This window comes from Cryptosporidium muris, genomic scaffold (assembly GCF_000006515.1).
Source record: "Cryptosporidium muris RN66 scf_1106632373407 genomic scaffold, whole genome shotgun sequence".
NCBI classification, from domain to species: domain Eukaryota; phylum Apicomplexa; class Conoidasida; order Eucoccidiorida; family Cryptosporidiidae; genus Cryptosporidium; species Cryptosporidium muris.
The window spans coordinates 511068-529936 of record NW_002196572.1 but is presented as its reverse complement, the minus strand read 5'-3'; the positions used below and the strand labels follow the sequence as shown (position 1 = coordinate 529936).

The 18869-nt window shown below is 32.5% G+C and overlaps 1 protein-coding gene across 1 annotated transcript in view; it reads right to left on the bottom strand.

The window, feature by feature from the left end:
• Positions 1-18869, bottom strand: part of CMU_018010 (polyketide synthase, putative) — a gene marked incomplete at both ends in the record, with an annotated part of 41187 nt that extends 22318 nt beyond the window's left edge. The window contains one exon of the mRNA XM_002140360.1: positions 1-18869. This exon is cut by the window's left edge and continues 22318 nt beyond it. Within this exon, the coding sequence (XP_002140396.1) occupies positions 1-18869 (18869 nt within the window).

Below are 18869 nucleotides of genomic sequence, written 5' to 3'. Positions count from 1 at the left end.
TCAAGCATCGTAAATATTTCATGAAAGTACCATGGTAAAATTTCATCAAGATCTTCCAACTTGTTAATGAACTCAGGTTGCTTATCTACTGAATTCTCTTTTATTTCATTTCCACAGTAGATAAAGCCTACAATTTCATTGTAAGAATAGTCACATTTTATTTTATTTATAAAGTTGAATACAGATGATTTATCAACAATATTGAAACTATATGTTTTAACCCTTTTTTCGATCCCAATAAATTTACTCATAGATTCAAAAGATTTATGGTCAAGTAGTAGTGCAATATTTTCATATCCTATTGAAAGAAGACATTTAGCTAGTGCCATACCAAATTCTCTCACATATCCTATAATCAAAATAATACCACTAGTTTTTAAATTTGGAAGTAAATCTTTTTTTTGTTTGTAGGGAGCAATGAAATTTATACTTGTCTGCAAATCAAGTGATGATTCAAGATCTTTACTATTAATAGTTCTTATTTCAAAAGATCTTGGAAGTGTTTTAATATAAAAAACAGAGATATTGTTGCTATCTCCAATATTTTTCATAATTGGATGATCTTCAATATCTATCATTACAATGCAACTATTTAGCATACAAGGAATATTGTTAACATGGCATCCAAGAGATTTCAGGAGTTCATTGAATGAAATGCTGAGTGGTTTTAGTGAAATAACATATACAGGTGACCCCAATATATTTGAGTTTAGCTTGTAAGATATTAATCCAAGATATATTCTTTGAAAAACTTCAAAGTTTTCTGTATCACCTATAATAAGAATTAATTGTTTATACTTTTTCAAGGTTAATCCTTTAGAAATTTTTATGTTGGTAGCAATACTTGCAAGTTCAGAAGAATCTAGACTAGTAAATGTGCTATAGTCCTGCTTAATAATAAAGATTTTGTTTATATCAATTGTCAGAATACTTCCTATGCAAACATTTCTTTCTATTACTTCATTACCGGGTATTAATACCATTGAACCTATTTCAATATTATGCTTACCCGAATGGATTATAGTTCCAAAACAATCAGGCCAGTCAGTTGCAATTGAATGGATAAGTATAGTTACAAGTAAATCAGAATATACACTTTGAATTTCATCATCTAAAGCACCAATTGGCAAAAGGCTCATTTTTTTAAAGAATAACTTGTTATTTCTAATGCAACATTCACTAGCACTTTGATTTTCAAAAGCTAATTTAAATTGCTCAATGTGTTCAAGGTCAGTAGTATAAATTGGCATTAAATTTTTCAAGCTTAATCGTAAATATCTAGTCATTCTTAGAGTATTGGTTGTTCTAGTATAAGGCATATCTGAATTAGTCATTAAAAGTGTCCCCTTAGTAATAATCCACATATCTGCATTGATACTCCTCTCATTTTGAATATCTTTATTGTAAAATTTAGCAATATTTAAAGTAATATTGTATATTTTATCAAAGCTCTCCTGTACTTCGGAACAAAGGAGATTACAAAGAATTAATAATTTTGAGTTAGCTGAATCTATTAAATGGTTAATTTCTGCAATATTTTCTGATTTGACAATATCGATATATCCAAATACATTCCTAATAATATTTATCTCAGTTTCTCCAAAGCTATTTAATAATATGACTTTAGAGTAGTCTCTTTTTCGTTGTGTATAATCTTGAACCCAAATATATTCACAAATGCTCTTTCTTAATTCGGTAGTATTTTTTGTTGGCTGATATTCAGAGTATTGCTCTTCAGTTTGACTAAGTAGTATATCATCTAAGTTAGCTACTTCAGAATATGGTCTCTCAGAGCTAAACAGTTTCAAAGATCCAGTCAATCTATTGTTTTCAATGCAAGTTAGTTTTGCATAAACAAGTATCTTATCACAAAACCTTAACGGTTTTGCAACTAGACTCCTAATTTCGCAAGGAAATGTTGATCTGATTCGGCTAGTATCCAGGTCATTTGCAACTGCAATGAAAATCAATACTTGTATAGCGGCATCCATTAACTTAGGATGTAATCTCATATAACGATCAAGAGTATTAAAAACTCCATTATTTTCTCCGGATGGATCTATATCACCACTTAAACAGCTAAAATTAAAACTTATTTTAGCGCAAGCTTCAAAATCTTTTAATTTGATATTCTCAATACATTGGAAAGAACTTCCAATATCAAATGAATTTTTTGAGAATATACTATAAATGCTAGACTTTTCAAAAAAGTTAAAGTTTGTGAATTCTTCAGGAGTTACTAAATTGTCTTCATACTCAGAAGTATCATCTAAAACAATATTTGCAGTTGCTAGCACTGTTTCTTGGTAAATATTCAAGTTTTCTAAAGTTGTGACTGTACTTTTGTGGCCAAAAATGCTAATATTTTTTTCTTCATCAATTGAAATCTTTAAGCATGGTTTATCATCCCTAATATCCCCATATATATCCATAATCCAAGGTGAATAAGATTTTATATTCCTTAATTTAATAACTGGTACAATATAGTTAATAATTTCATGAGATTCCGAGTTAATTCTAAATTGGTTGTACATATCATCAATAGCTGCTGCCATTGCCTCCAATAGACTAGAAAAGGGAGCGACTCTGCAGCTAGATGTAGTATAATCTCCAAAGTATCCAATAATTTGTTCATTTAAAGGGCTTGAAAATATGAAATCGCTGCTCCTTATTTCACAGGATTCATGAATTGGAGAACCAATTCGTTTTAAAATAAGTGGGTGCTTCAACTCTGGCCATTGATAGTGAACTCTATCTATATCATAATCTAGTCCTGCAATTCTCTCTGGGGTACTTTGGATACCAATTTTATTGGTTATTGCCTCAACAATATTGGATATATCACATACCTCTTTGCTACTAAGAGTATTAAAGTATTCAGCTCTTTTTAATTCATGTTTTGCAATTTTTTTAGTGATAGGTAACAAGATTGGGGAGGGTCCAATTTCAACAACCACAGATACATCTACTTCTTGTTCAGAAAGATATCTATCTATTGCTTCTACTGCAGCTTGATAACGAACTGTCTTCATAGTTTGGTTGATCCAATAATTTTTATCTACTAACTGTTGACTCACTTTACAACCCAACAAAGACGAAAAAAAAGCGACTTCACTTTTTGGAAACTTAAGCGATACATTAGAAAGAATATTTTCAAAGTCATGTACACACTCACTAATCAGCTGAGAGTGGAATGCATGAGAAACTTCTAAGTATTTACAAGAATCAAAACAGCACAAAATCTTAATTACTTCATCTACTGCTTGCCTTTCTCCAGAAATCACACAGTTATTTGAATAATTTACAGCTGCAATTTCAACTGAACCTAAGTTTTCTGAACTTGCTAGACCTTTGTAATTGTTTATCGCATGTTGAACTTCTTCTTCTGATCTTTTAACTGCTACCATTACACCCCCCTTATTATCCAAACCTGCAATCAAATTTGCTCTGCGTGCTACAGTAGTAATACCTGTCTTGAAATCCATCACTCCAGCAATTACCGCAGCAACATATTCACCAAGAGAGTGTCCAAGTACTATATTTGGAACTATGTTGTAGTGTTTTAATGTTGTTGCTAAAGCATATTCAATTGCAAATATTGCAGGCTGTGAGTACCTAGTATTATTTAAAATTGACATATCGTCTATATCAGGATAAATAATTTTAGTAAGAGGCAAGGGTAATATATCACTAACTGACTCAGAGCACAAGTCAATTATTTCTTTAAAAATATCATTAGTTTTGTACAGTTGTTTTCCCATATTTATATATTGAGATCCCTGGCCTGTAAATAAAAATATTATTTTTGGGTTTTTAGGTTTCTGTTTAAATGTTATTGGGCAGCTTTCTAATATTAAATGGCAGTTGGTGCCACCAAATCCAAAAGCTGATACACCCCCGATACGATTGGTCTCATTAATCTTCAACTGTTTTCGTGCAGGAATTTGTACATTAAAGTTTCGAAAATCCAGATGATAGTTGGGGGTACTGAAATTCATTTGTTGAGGAACTATTCCATATCCTAATATTAGTATTGTCCTAATGATCCCTGATATCCCTGCAGCACCTTCCAAATGACCGATTTGTGATTTGAAAGAACCCAGAATTAGCCCAGACTCGCAGCCATTTTCTACTTTAAAGTACTTTTGATAAACATTTCTAATAGCGTCAAATTCAACTGCATCACCAATAAGAGTCCCTGTTCCATGGCATTCGATATATGAAGGTAAGAGATTATTGTTCATGCTTGCCAACCTTGCATCCAGTAATGCAGTGTTTAGTGCTTTTTGTTGCGCCTGTCCATTTGGAGCAGTTAATGATGTTGATCTTCCACAGTGATTTGTAGCAGAGCCTAATATTGCTCCCCAGTACTTTGAATTACTTGGTTTCTTTATAGATAAAACTATAGCACCACATCCCTCTCCTCTAACAAACCCATTTGCATCTTTATCAAAACTCCTGCATTTCCCATCAGGAGATAGCATCTGAGCTTTGCTAAAGACAACAAAGTTGTTAAATGAGACATTTATTTGTGTCCCGATAACTATGGCATTTGAGCATTCTCCCGATTTTATTGATTTAATCGCAAAGTGAGAAGCAGATAGAGAAGATGCACACGCCGTATCTATAGATAAAGATGGGCCTTTTATTGAGAAACAGTAAGATATTCTATTTGACAACATTGATTTTGCACCACCTGTTCCAGAATAAGTATTAGGAAACTTCCTTAAAGAGTTTATAATTACCCAGTCGTCATTGCAAATTCCTGAAAATACTCCCATATTCGAATTTTTTATAGATTCAGGTTGAATACCAGCATCACATAGTGCACAATAGCTAACATCCAAAGCAATTCTTTGGTTTGGATCCATTTGATATGCTTCTTCTATTGAAATATGATATCTTTCACGATGGAAAATATCCACAGATGAAATAAATCCACCTTTTCTAGTATAATAATTCACTTTGTTATTACCAATCTCTCCAAAATACTTATCAACATCCCATCTCTGATAGGGCATCTCACTAATTGTTTCAACCATTTCAATCATATTTTTCCATAGTTTTTCTGTTGAGGTAGCATTGCCAGGTAGTCGTAGTCCAATTCCTAAGATAAAAATAGGTGTATCTGAAAAAGATCTTGTACTGACTTCATATATTATGTCTTTCTTGTGGTCAAAGTTAGATTTGTTGAGTTGCTCAAATAGAAGTTGGCTAATATATAATTTTAAATCTAATATTGTAGGGTAGTCAATAGCTGCAGTTACAGGTATCTCTATTCCTAACTGTGCAGAAATAGTATTACGTAGTTCGATAACAGACAGTGAATCAATTCCGATTTCACTTATCGAATGATCAGAACGGATATTTTTTCTTTCAGTTCCAATTACTTGGGAAATTCCATTTAGAATTACCTCATTTACATAATCTTCTATTTCTTCTTTGGTCATACTAGACCATTTTTTCATTACCTCCGTCGAGACTGAATTCCCTGTTGATAAATTATCAAATAGTGTAGTTTTTATATAATTTCCAACTTTCTTTAAATTAATTGGCTGCACAATATAAATAGGATTGACTTGTATTTGACTATGTGAGTCAATCAAGCATCCCCCAAGTGAAGCAAGACCCAAAGTATTATCGATTGCATATAAACCCATGGATTTTATCCACTTATCATCTAATACTGAAGAAGCCATACCTTGTTCACTCCAGGGTCCCCATTGAATACTAATACCCTTCAATCCAATTGAGTTTCTGTGCTGCACTAAAAAGTCGGCACAGTAGTTCGCTGCGGAGTAATTTGTCTGGCCAATTGTACCAAGCAAAGCAGAGATAGAAGAAAATATTATCATTGATGAAAGGTCTAGGCCAATCATTGTGCTACAATAGTGGATATTCCATGCACCGAAGGCTTTTGGTTGCAATACGCTTCTTAAGGATTCACTTGTCTGATTTACTAATAACATATCTCTTATAATACCAGCAGCATGAATTACTCCAACAATTTTATACTTTCTTGAAAGCTCTAGAAGTTTTGAATATAATTTTTCTTTAGAGGAAACGTCACAAGCAATTACTTCTAAGTTAATATCTTTACTCTTATCCATACTACTGAGGTTGCTAAAAATTTTATTATTCATGTTGAGCGTCCTTCCCAAAAGAATAATATTTTTGACACCCTCCTCAATAATCCATTTTGCTGTTAAAGAACCTAGAGAACCCATACCTCCAGTAATTACATAGGTTTCCTTATAATCAGAAGAAAATACACTACTCAAGTTACTGATTACAACTTTTCCAATATGTTGAGCTTTTTGTAAATATCTAAATCCATCAGATATTCCATTTTCATCATGCATATTAAATAATGAGATTGGTACAGGATAAATAGTTCCATCTTCAATATCTTCTGCAATTTTATTACATAAGTTATTGAACCAATTTGGATTCTCCTCAACTACTTTATCGAAAGCAATAGTATGATAATATATATCATCACGAATTTTACATAAATCTTCTTCTATTAATATTTCACGCTTTCCAAGTTCAATAAATTTACCACCAGATTTAAGTAATTTTATTGATAAGCTTATAAAGTCTCCAATCAAACAATTTAAAATGACATCAAAACCAGAACAATTTAATTCATCCAAGAATCTTTGTGAATCATTATAAAATTCCATGTAATTTCTTGAACTTGTAATATATTTTATACCTATTGATCTCAAATATGTAACTTTCTTCTTGTTACCTACTGTTGCAATGACAGTTGCACCAATAGAATTACAATATTGAATTGCTGCTAACCCAACTCCTCCGGAAGCAGCATGAATTAATACACAATCTCCTTTTTTAACATTTGCAATATCATCAAGTGCTAGCTTTACAGTACCAAAAATTGTAGGTAAAGAAGCAGCTTCTTCAAAACTTAAAGATTGTGGTTTTCTAGTAAGGAGGATAGCAGGAGTAGTGTGGTATGTTCTTAAACATCCATTTGATAACCCAAATACATCATCACCTACTTTTAGATTATGTACTTGTGAACCAACTGAAATAACTGTTCCAGAAAAGTCACTGCCTGGATAACCAATATCTCCAGGGTATAGACCCATCACATTTAATAAGTCTCTAAAATTTAAACCAACTGCACGCACTCTAACTTCAACTTCATAATCATTAGGTTTTTCACGATAAATTTGAGTCAAACGTTGGATATTTGAGATGGCCCCTCTTTGTGATAAATTTATTAAGTAAGAGCTGTTGTAAGGTTTTGCTGCCGGTTCAAGTCTTGGGACCAATACTTTTGTATCCATAAAACTATCTAGAATTCTAAATTCTCTATCAAAATTAATTTTATTAATAACTTGAAGTGTTATATCCTCCATTATTCTAAGTATTGCATGACTTGGTAAAAAATCAAATTTTTTATTGCTAACCAGGTCAAAAGCCAAAAGCTCAATTCCAAATTTACTACTTAATTCGTTTCTTGCGCTTCTCATATATCCAAAAATAGCTGAATGATGCATACTAGATAAGTACTCAGTTTTAGCATATGTAGCTCCTTGTGTCAAGATTGTAATAAACAAAGGGCTTCGGTCACTTTTCTCGCTAGTCAATAGCTGAAGAAAATTTTGCAGATTTTCCAAGTCACTGTACAATTCACTAGATGAATTTGCAATATACAAGGGAACTTCAATATATTCCATAGTATTTCCATTCATCATCTTAAAAATCTCTTCTGTAGAGTTAAGTAAGTTATCTTGAACTCTAAAGTCAAATTTGTAACCAGTAGGTTTCCATTTAATCAATTTGGATGGAGATTCTATACTAGGTTCATTACTCACTTTAGTCGCAAATTTCTGATCTGATAAATTTTCCCATTTCAATTTCCAAGAATATGGACACTTTTTTTGTATATTTATGACACTTGCTAGTCTATTTACTGCTTTAAATGATAACTCCTTAATAGTTAGAAATTGCTTGTATCTGTCTGAATTTGGTACTTCGGGGGCAAATATTTCTAAATCTGCACTTGCTAAATTACTTGTAAAGTCTAAATGTAATTTACTGACTAAAACAACTACACTAGATATTAAACTCCCAAAGTTGGTATTTAAAAAGGAACTATGAGTAAAAGCGATATTTTGCCTATAATTTGTAGGTATTAATTGAATTCTCTCAATATTTACTGGTATATAGAACATTTTAGATCCATCTCCCAGATGTTTGGCAACAATAGATACTGCAACGGCATGGAAGCAACCATCTAATAAGCTAGGATGTATACACAAGGAATAGTTAAATCCTGTCATTTCAGATAGTTCAACAAGCCCATATGTACATTCATCATCTAAATAAATTTTTTTAAGAGTCTTGTATGAGTTTTTATATTCAAAACCTAATTTCGAAATATCTTGATAAAATCCATCTATTGAAAAGTTACTATCCATGTCATTTTCAAGTCTTGACAAATCCAATACTTTCCCAGTAGTCTCATCGGGTTCAAAAGTCTCAATATTTAAAGAAGTGCTGGAGTGTAACAATTCATCATCTTCAAATATGTCGATTCCTACAGTATATATAGAAAGATCAATTGATTGAGTTAAGTTCATTTTGTTATAATTAATATCCAATATCAACTTTGATGAAGTTAGTGTCAAATTAAGGGGTAATATTAAAGGAGAGAAAAATCTTATATTTTTGAAAGTATATGCAATTGTTTTGTTATTAATTCCTTGAGCATTAGAGTAGTTTATTGCCCCCCCAAAAAAAGTCTCAATAAAAGCTGCTGCTGGGAAAACTACTTCTCCATGTATCTGGTGCCCTGATACAATATTGTATACTGTTTCACCAATATACCTTATATAGCGACATATTTCAGAACTTTTTGGCTTGGGTTCTAGGTATATTTCATTTGAGTTGTTCATTATTAGCCCGATAGAGGCTGGATCAACAGGTGGCATGAAGCCTGAAACCCTAGGACCTATAAAAGGATGTGCAGGTACTATCCAAGGTAGTGCTTTGCGCTCAAATTGAATATTTGGTTCATTCCAAAAAATATCATTTGGGCTTGATTCTATTATTACATGTGCATTAGTTCCTCCAAATCCAAAGGAGGAAATTCCGGCAAATAGTTTCTGTCCCTTTAGAATAGTTGGATACAAAGGTATATTGATATTACCTTGAGTACTGTTTGTATCTATATGGGTGTTCATATTTTTAATGAAAGAATTCCCTGGTAAGATCTTTCTACTTAGCACGAGCAAAGCTTTTAAAATTCCTGAGATTCCAGATGCCCCTTCCAAGTGACCTATATTTGGCTTTAGTGTACCAAGGTATAGAGGCTCACCACTCCTCCTTTCCTTACTAAAAACATCCTTTATTGCACCGAACTCAATTGGATCACCCAATGGAGTACCAGTTCCATGTGTCTCAATATAATTTATATCGTTTGGAAGGAGTTCTGCAATTTCTAAAGTTTTTTGAATGACTTTTCTTTGTGAAGGCCCATTGGGTGCTGTTAAAGATGCGCTTTTGCCATCCTGGTTTACACCAGTCCCACGAATAATACCATAAATTTGCTTATTTAATACCGTGTCAGCATCTTCTATAATTAATGCTACACATCCCTCACCCCTTGCAAAACCATCTGCAGTAGTATCAAACGTTTTTGATAATCCCAGTGGACTCAACATATTAGCCTTAGAAAAGACAATATAGTATGAGGGTGCTAATATAAGTTGTACTCCAGCAACTATTGCAGTCTTAATATTCCCAACACTAATATTATTGAAAGCCATATCAACAGCAACTAATGATGAAGAACAGGCAGTATCAATAGTTACTGATGGTCCTTTAATTCCATATACAAAAGATATTCTATTAGCAATTATAGAAGCTGCTGCCCCGGTTGCTGTAAATGATGTTGGGTTTATGTTTAACTTTGTGGACAGATAATTCCAGTCAGTGCAACAGCATCCAATATAAACTCCTATCTCTTCATTTTCAATTTTAAAAGCGTTTAACCCTGAAGTATTTAGTGCACAAGAAGTAGTTTCTAACAAAATTCTTTGTTGAGGATCCATTGTAAAAGCTTCTTGTGCAGTTATACCAAAAGAGAGATAATCAAAAAGTTCAATATCTTTAATAAATGCACCATGTCTGGAATATGTAACATTTTTATTGGCATAAAGAAAATTATTAAAATCTTCAAATGGAATGTAAAATTCGTCAATATCAAAACGATTTAAAGGTATTTCACTTATACAAGAACTAACTGGGGCAAGTACATTATCCCAAAATTTGCTAGGAGTTGTCGAATTACCAGGCAATATGCAACTTATACCAGTTATAGCTAAGCTTTTAGCTCTATAGGTAGTATTTAATTGACTCCCAAATACTACGTTTCTTAAATGAGGTATTCGCCGTGATAGTGCAATAAATTCACTAACTTTGGATTGACAATTGACTATTAAGTTCCTATTATCAGAATTTACCTCATTCATTTCAATTATGTCATCAATATGCTTAGCTAGCTGGGAAAGTGTTGGATAATCAAATAAGATAGTTGCAGAGAGATTTATTCCAGTACGTGATGAGAGAATATTTCTCATTTCCACAGCTGATAAGGAATCGAGCCCCAAATTTGATAAAGGTGCATCTATACTAAAATTCGAAATATCTACTCCAGAAACTTCCCCTAATGCTTGACGTAGAATTTCCAAAGCATTAGTATTTTTGGAGCTAACTGAATTTAAAACAACTAATTTATCTTCATCTGATTTGCACTTTGTCAAGGTCAAAGTTGTCGTGTGTCTCATTATTGCAAAGCGTATTGCACTTTGAATAAAGGATTGATTGACATTTTTAGCCAAATTAGATCCATACCTCCAAATTGCAATTTCACCTACAAGACCTATATTTCTTCTATATCTACATAAACTCTCAATTATCGTCATATTAGAATCTCCATGTGAGCATAGTAAGAAATACTGAAGACTTCTCGATGATATTTTTGTTGATGCAAAGTGCATTTTCCAGAAAAATTTGAAAAGGAAACTACTTTCTTTATTATTAAATGGAAGACATATCATTCCACTAATTTCTCTTATACCTGATTCTTCAAGTCTTTCCAATAGTTGTATATCAAATTGTTCAGCATTTAGTTTAATTATTGTTATATTTGGAATGTTTAAAAAATTGTTGCTTAACACAACAAAAATAAAGTTTTTAGCACCTGCCTCTTTAAGTATTTGAATAGCAGCCATTAGGGATACCTCATCTAAATCTGGACAAATAATAATATGATATCCCCTCTTAAAGGATAATTCAGAAATACTTGAGTTTGTAATCAATTTCGTCTGGGAATGTAATTTACTACTGGCAAACAATCGAATTATTCCCTTTTTATCCTCTGCTATGGCCCTAAAAGTATCATCAACATCTATTAAAATCTCTTCAGTCTTATTTATATCCATGGGAATCCTTATTTTTGCTGAAAATTGCTGGTATAATTGTCTAATAATGCTGCTCAGTTTTCCATTACCAAATGGATTTAAAACAAATAATAATCCATGTGGTTTTAGAAAAGGTATAATATTTCTAATTGTAGCAACATAAGAAAGTTTTCCTAGAAGCATAGAGGCAGTAATTACTGCAATATGTATACTTCCAGTATCAATTCCGTTCAAGTTGGGATAGTAATCAATTTTTATATTATTTTGAATAATAGTTCTGCGCTCGACTCTATCTGTGCAGATAAATATATGCAATTGGTTATTTGTATATCCAATCATATCACATATTTTTTTTGTTATTGACTCAACCAATATTGGAATATCAAAAAGTACTTTAATTGTTATTCCGCTTGATTTATGGCTATTTGCAATTAAATGGATAGTTTCTGCAGGGATCTTTAAACTATCTAAAAATAACTTAACTACTATGGACTCGTATTTCTCAACTATCTTAATAGGGTTGTCTTGACTATCTCTTGATAGTAGATCTTTGATCAAAGGGAAAAGTTCTCCTTTAATTATACTACCTTGTTGATTATCATTGACCCATTGATTAATTTCCATAATATCTAAGGATCCATCAAAATTTTCCACACACTTTCTTCCATGTTTGAGAGCTCTATCAAGAACATCATTATCACCAGCTAAAATCTCAAACATAAGCGTATAGGGAGGAGGCATTGTAACAACAATTTTTCCTATATGTATAGCCCTTTGCATGTATCTAAAAGCATCAAGAGTACATGAATCTATATTAAATGATTTAACTGGCAAAATTGGATTTTGGAAATTCATGAAGTAATTATTATATCTAGATAACAAATCATGGATGTAATTTGGATTATTTGAAACTAAATCATCTATAGCTAAAATGTGATAATTAACTCCCTGTTTAATTTTCTTCATATCCTCCTGTTGTAGAATATGTCGTTTACCAAGCTCAACAAATATCCCATCCTCTTTTATATGGTTTAGAGAATTAATAATAAATTTTTCACCCAAACAATTTAAAACTATATCCAGTTTACTCACTTTGCCAAGTCTGTATCTGTTAGAAGCTAAAGATAGTAGTATTTTTATTTCTTGATCAAATATATCAGGATCTCTAGAACTAGTGATATATTGTACACCCAATCCTCTCAGCCACTCTCTCTTATTAGCTGAAGAGCAAGTAGCAAATATGATGGCACCAACATTAAGGCAATATTGAATTGCAGCAATACCAACTCCGCCAGTTGAAGCATGGATTAGGACGAAATCTCCGCTCTTCACTTTTGCTAAATCTCTAAATGCTGCCTCAACTGTACAATATATAGCTGGTAATGCAGCTGCTTCCTCAAATGTTAATGAAGCAGGTTTTATAGATACTAAATTTTGAACTGTAACTATGTGAGACTTAAAACAACCCTTTGCAAATCCCCATACCTGATCTCCTACAGAATATAAATGTACATCACTGCCCTTTTCTGTTATTATTCCAGAAAAGTCACTTCCTGGCTCGCCAGGATCCCCAGGATATAGATTCATTACATTAAGGACATCTCGGAAATTAAGTCCAACTGCTTTAATTTGTACTCTAATTTCATTTGGTGATAATACAATTTGATTTTTAATTTCATCAACATAATGACGCTCAAAATTACTTAGCTTACCCCTTGCCTTTAGTTTATACTCTATATGTTTCTGTCCAAAGTTATCAAAAACTTTCAAATATTCTGAAATATAACCAATAAAGATAGTTTCTGAGTGAGAAGTATATGTGTTATTACCTTCCCTTACAACTACGTGCGGAAGTATAAATGGATCAGATTTTATCATTTGCGCATCCAGTTTTTCAAGAGTAATTATACCAAACAAGATTTGATCAATAGGTTCTTCAAAAGAATAAATATCAATGAATGACAATGAAGTATACAAGTTGGAGTGCTTGTCCTGAATAAAGTCCCAAGTAATGCTATTTATTGGTATTTCAATCGAAGATTGAGCTGCTGTTTTAATAGGAATAGCATTTTTTGTTACTACTGACACCTTTATACTGGATCCTATTAAAATCAATATTCGAGAGATAGTCTCTATATCATTTTCAAGAATTATAGCACGCGAAAATAATTTTAAGTCATGTTTGAGCAGTTCATCTTCATTTACTATTTTTATGAAATGACTAAATTGTGACTTTTCCTGTAATGGAGTTAACAAAGAAGTAATAAAAATTAAATTTTTGACTTTAGAATTTGATAGACTCTCTATATCTGAAACCAACAAAGGAATCCAATCCATTTTTCGATAGTCCAGAGTAAAATCGACTGGACAATTATCCAATACGTCATTCCTTAAGATATTTACATCTGATTCCAAGCCAGATATTGGTGAATTTGGGTAAAGTTCTTCTTTATTAGATACATACTTTACAAATGTAATACCACTTAATAGTACAACAGGTTTTCCAAATTTGTCGACAAGTGATATATCACATCTCGCAGATGACTCATCATACCGAAGAATATTTACTAGTGAGTATAATGAGTGACACTCTTCTGGTACAGAATATATATATACCTCTTCAAAATAAGCAGGAATATATGGAAGGGATAAATTTCTATCGAGTAATAAGATACCACCTGCAACATGGAAGGCAGAATCAAGTATCCAAGGAGCAATAGTAAATGTTTTAGTTGAGTAATTTTCAGTCAAAATTTTTCCAAATCCCATACTTTCTCCAATATATATATATTCAACTCCTCTATAAGTACCTCTATAATCAAGCCCTATTTTTCTTAGTAGCAAATATAGTCTTTCTTTTTCGATCTTATTAACGCAATTTTTTTTAAAGTTAGTGAGCATTAACTCGCTCTTTTCAATAATTTCTGTTGTTACTATCTCATCCAAGAGTAATTTTACATTTCCAGTTAGGTGGATTACATTGTTTGAACTTATTCTCAAATCTCCAAGTGACATATCAATTGAAGTTTTGAGGACATGTTGATTATATTTCGGGTCTATTAGTATTGGTTTAAGGATTTCAATATTTCGAATTATAATAGGTGCTGTGAGGACTAATGAAATTATTGTTTGATTAGTAAACTTATTTGTTTCAGAGCTATTTAAGTCTTCAATTAAAGTATTTCTATTATTTATTAAACTTGAAGTAACAACGCAAATATCTTCCTTAAATATTTTATCTATACAGGCAAGTTTTGCAACTGCCACTGTTAGTTCAATAAGCCCTGAAGCTGGAAAAATTATTTGATTTTGAATTACATGTTCTTTAACATAGCCTAATATTGCACACATATCTGTTGAGTAAATCCACAATTTCTCTATTTCTTCCTTGGATGTGATAAATGGGTGAAACCTTGCTGTCCATGGCATGTAACTGTCACTTTGCACATTTTCTTTTATTTCTAGTTCATAGTTCCATATATTGTCAATATCTATTCCTTCAGAAAGTATTACATGAGCATTAGTCCCACCGAATCCAAAAGAGGATATTCCGCAATTTAACAACTCCCCTCTTTCATAACCTAGTTCCTCAAATGTTATTCCATTATTAGTTTTGTTAAATAAAAACCCAAGTTTTTTAGAATCTTCATTATTAGCAAGAAGTGTATTGATATGTTGATTCAGATAATTAAAATTCGTAATACCTGGACAGTATCTTTTTGACATCAAAAGAATTGTTTTTAGTACCCCTGCCATTCCAGCTGCACCTTCTAAGTGTCCAATATTAGCTTTGACTGCTCCAATTACTAATGGAACTTCTCTATCATGGAATATCCTCCTTTTTCCATCTTCTTTAAGAAATACTTTGGATAATGCACTAATTTCAATAGGATCTCCCAAAGGAGTACCAGTACCATGGGACTCTACATAGTGAATATGTTGCGGATGTAAGTTTGCATTCAAAAGGCAAGTTTGTATAGTAATTTGCTGAGATATACCCTTTGGAGCAGTTAGTGTTGTACTTTTCCCATCTTGTTTAACAGAAGATGCAGTAATTGTTGCAATTTTTCTAGTAGCTAAATTCGAACTTTCTATTGCAATTGCAATACAACCTTCACCTCTCACAAATCCATCTGCGCTGCCATCAAAGGGTTTACATACTCCACTTATAGAAAGCATTCTTGATTTACAGAAAGATGCATAAACAGCTGGGTTAAGGATTGTATTGACCCCTACAACTATTGCACAAGAACACGAATTTGAGTTTAAGTGATGAAGTGCTACATCTATTGCAACTAAACTTGAAGAGCAAGCACTATCAACTGTAATTGAAGGGCCTGTGAAATTATTAATGAATGATATGCGATTAGCCAATATTGAAGGTGAACTTCCTGTACTTGTGTATGCTGATGGTTCTGTACCCGAGGATGATAATATTTGGCTCCAATCATTGGAACAACTAGCAATATACACTCCAATCAGATTATTTTGATAATTCCCAATATTCTTGGTTATGTTATATACATTACTTACTACTAAGCGTTGCTGTGGGTCCATTAATAGAGCTTCCTTTTCAGATATTTTGAATTTCCCATAGCTGAAGTACTCGACACCATTTAAGAAGCCTCCAATATCAGTATAGTAGCTTTGCTTATTTGTCAAATCAAAAGTATATGCTTTGCCATTATGATAACGCAAAGTATCCCATCTCCCATAAGGTACAGATCGAGTTGCAGTTTTTCCAGAACATAGAAGTTCCCAAAATTCTGAGTATGAGTTACGGTACCAAGAGCCTGGTAAATGAGTAGATATAGCAGATATTACAAATTGTTTATTACTAGGATCATTCTTGTAATTACTTGATAGGATAATTGAAGAATGATTCCCTTGTCTAATGCGTTCAATGTATTCAATTATTAATCTTAAAGTAGGATAATCAAAAACAAGAGTTGCAGGTAAATCCAAATTAAACTCATGTGATAGCGCAGTACTGACCTCAACAGCTTTCATTGATTCAAATCCGAGTTCTAGCAGAGAATCATCTAAATTTGGAGCATAGTTATCACCAAGTATAGTTTTCACAATACTCATAACAGCTTCTACTAAGTCTTCACGTAAAGGTATCTCGCTGCATACAGAATGATAGTCCTCATATGCGTCTTCTTTAATTAAGTTTGTTTCTCCCACATGTGGGTTAATTACTGTATTTAATACGGATTTCTCAAGGTTACACTCGTCAAGAAGTATTGAATTTCCTAATTCACCATTTAATATTATCTTTTTAGTTTTCCTACGTTGAACCTTCCCACTTGATGTTTTAGGCAGTGACTTCTGCATAATGATAACAATTCTGTAGATATCAAGTCCAGTATTTCTACGTACTGCCCTAATGATTTGATCACGAACTTCATATATTTTGTCATTACTTTTAGTATTTGTGAAATAGTTCAAAAATTTTGATGCAATACCACTACTATGGCTTGAAACAATGTCTTTTCTCACTTCAGCAACAACAACAATTTTTTCCTCCCCATCTACATCTACTGAAAATGCAACATTACAGCCAGGACGAATACTATCGTGCGCAGAATCAACTGCTTGTTCAATGTCTTGTGGATAGTAGTTCTTTCCTCTAATAATAATAACATCTTTCTCACGACCAACAATAAATACTTCGGAATCGTAAATAAATCCCAAGTCACCTGTTCTCAAAAATTTTTTACTTTGGTATTTCAAATTAGATCTTATTTCTGCGAAAAATGTATCTCTAGAGAGCTCATCTAAATTTACATACCCAGCACCTTTACTTTTAGATGATATCCAGATTTCTCCAATGTAACCGGGAGGTAACTCATTCTTTGTTTGTGGATCAACTACTACTATACAATCATTAGGAACTGCTGCAAGTCCACAGCCAATTATATGTTTGAATTCTGATTTTACCAAACTACTGAACTGTAACTTAGCCAAATCTTCTCTTTTCTTACAGCTAGGACAAGAGCAAAGTAATCTAAAGTCCTTTACAACGATTACAGGATCATTTATAGATAATTCACTTGATTTCACCGTAAGGATTCTTGGACCTAATAATGGGAATCTTCTAAGTCCACTAATGAGTAGAGTATTTTCAGCCATGCCATACGCAGGAATAAGTGATGAAGCGCAAAACCCAACTTCTGAAAACATTATACTAAACCTCTCAATTGTAGCTAATCGAATCGGTTCGGACCCATTAAGGATCCCACCATATTTTAATGAAGCTAAGCCTCCATGTTCTTTTATCTCTAATATATCTTTCTCGGTTATCTTCTTGCATACATAATCAAAGGCAAAGTTAGGCGCAGCAGATGCCACTACTTTATACTTTGCTATAAGCTTCAACCATATAGATGGGTTTTTGATAAATGAAAGTGGTGATAAAAGGTATGATTCAACTCCAAATAATGGTGGTGCTACAATAAATCCTATTAGACCCATATCATGATACATCGGCAACCACGATAAAGATTTTACAGGATATCCAAATTTAGAAACAAATCTTAAGTTAAATTCGATCAATTTATCAAGATATTCATATACTGGTATATCATCCATTTTTCCTTTGTAAGAAATATCAATCTCACCTGTTTCTGCATCAAATGGAAGTTGATATGATCTCAAGCAAGCAATACAATTATGCAATAATGAACCATGAGTAATGGCTACTCCTTTAGGAGAACCAGTTGAACCAGAAGTAAATTGAAGAAATGCTATGGAATCTGGTGTACATTTTGGGTATTCATAATTTATGATTTTATTTTTCTTTTTTCGATAAAACATACTCTCTTTGGAAATAGATTGTTGAGATGAATCAGCATTCCCACATTTATTCTCCTTGTTACTATCACTTTTTCTCAATAAAGAAAGGCAGTCAATGTAATCACTTATTATCTTGTCAGATGAATGCCATGATAAAGAGTTCCATACTGGTTCACTGAAATATCTTATTTTAGCAAGTGAGATAATCCTATTGTAATTTTGATCAGTAAGGCATACTTTCGCTGAACTTGAATCAACAATATTTCGTAGTCTATTTACTTGAGCAGGGTTACTAGGATCTGCAGGGTAAACTGGAACAGCAACTATTCCACTTGCAAGGCATCCATAAAATGAACGAATAAAACTAATCCCAGGGGCAAAACATAATAATACTCGCTCACCCCTCTTTAAACCAAGTTCATTAAGTAAAAAGTGGGATATTATCTGAGCAGATTTTATGAGACCATCATATGATAGTGTTTCTTCTTCATTTCCATGTTCACTAATCCAAGTAAATATCTTATTGTTTGGGAACTTGTTCTTCAAAAGTTCAAGTCGCCTAATAATTGCATCATAGTCAGAATTGTCACAAAACATTGTGCAGCTATTCAT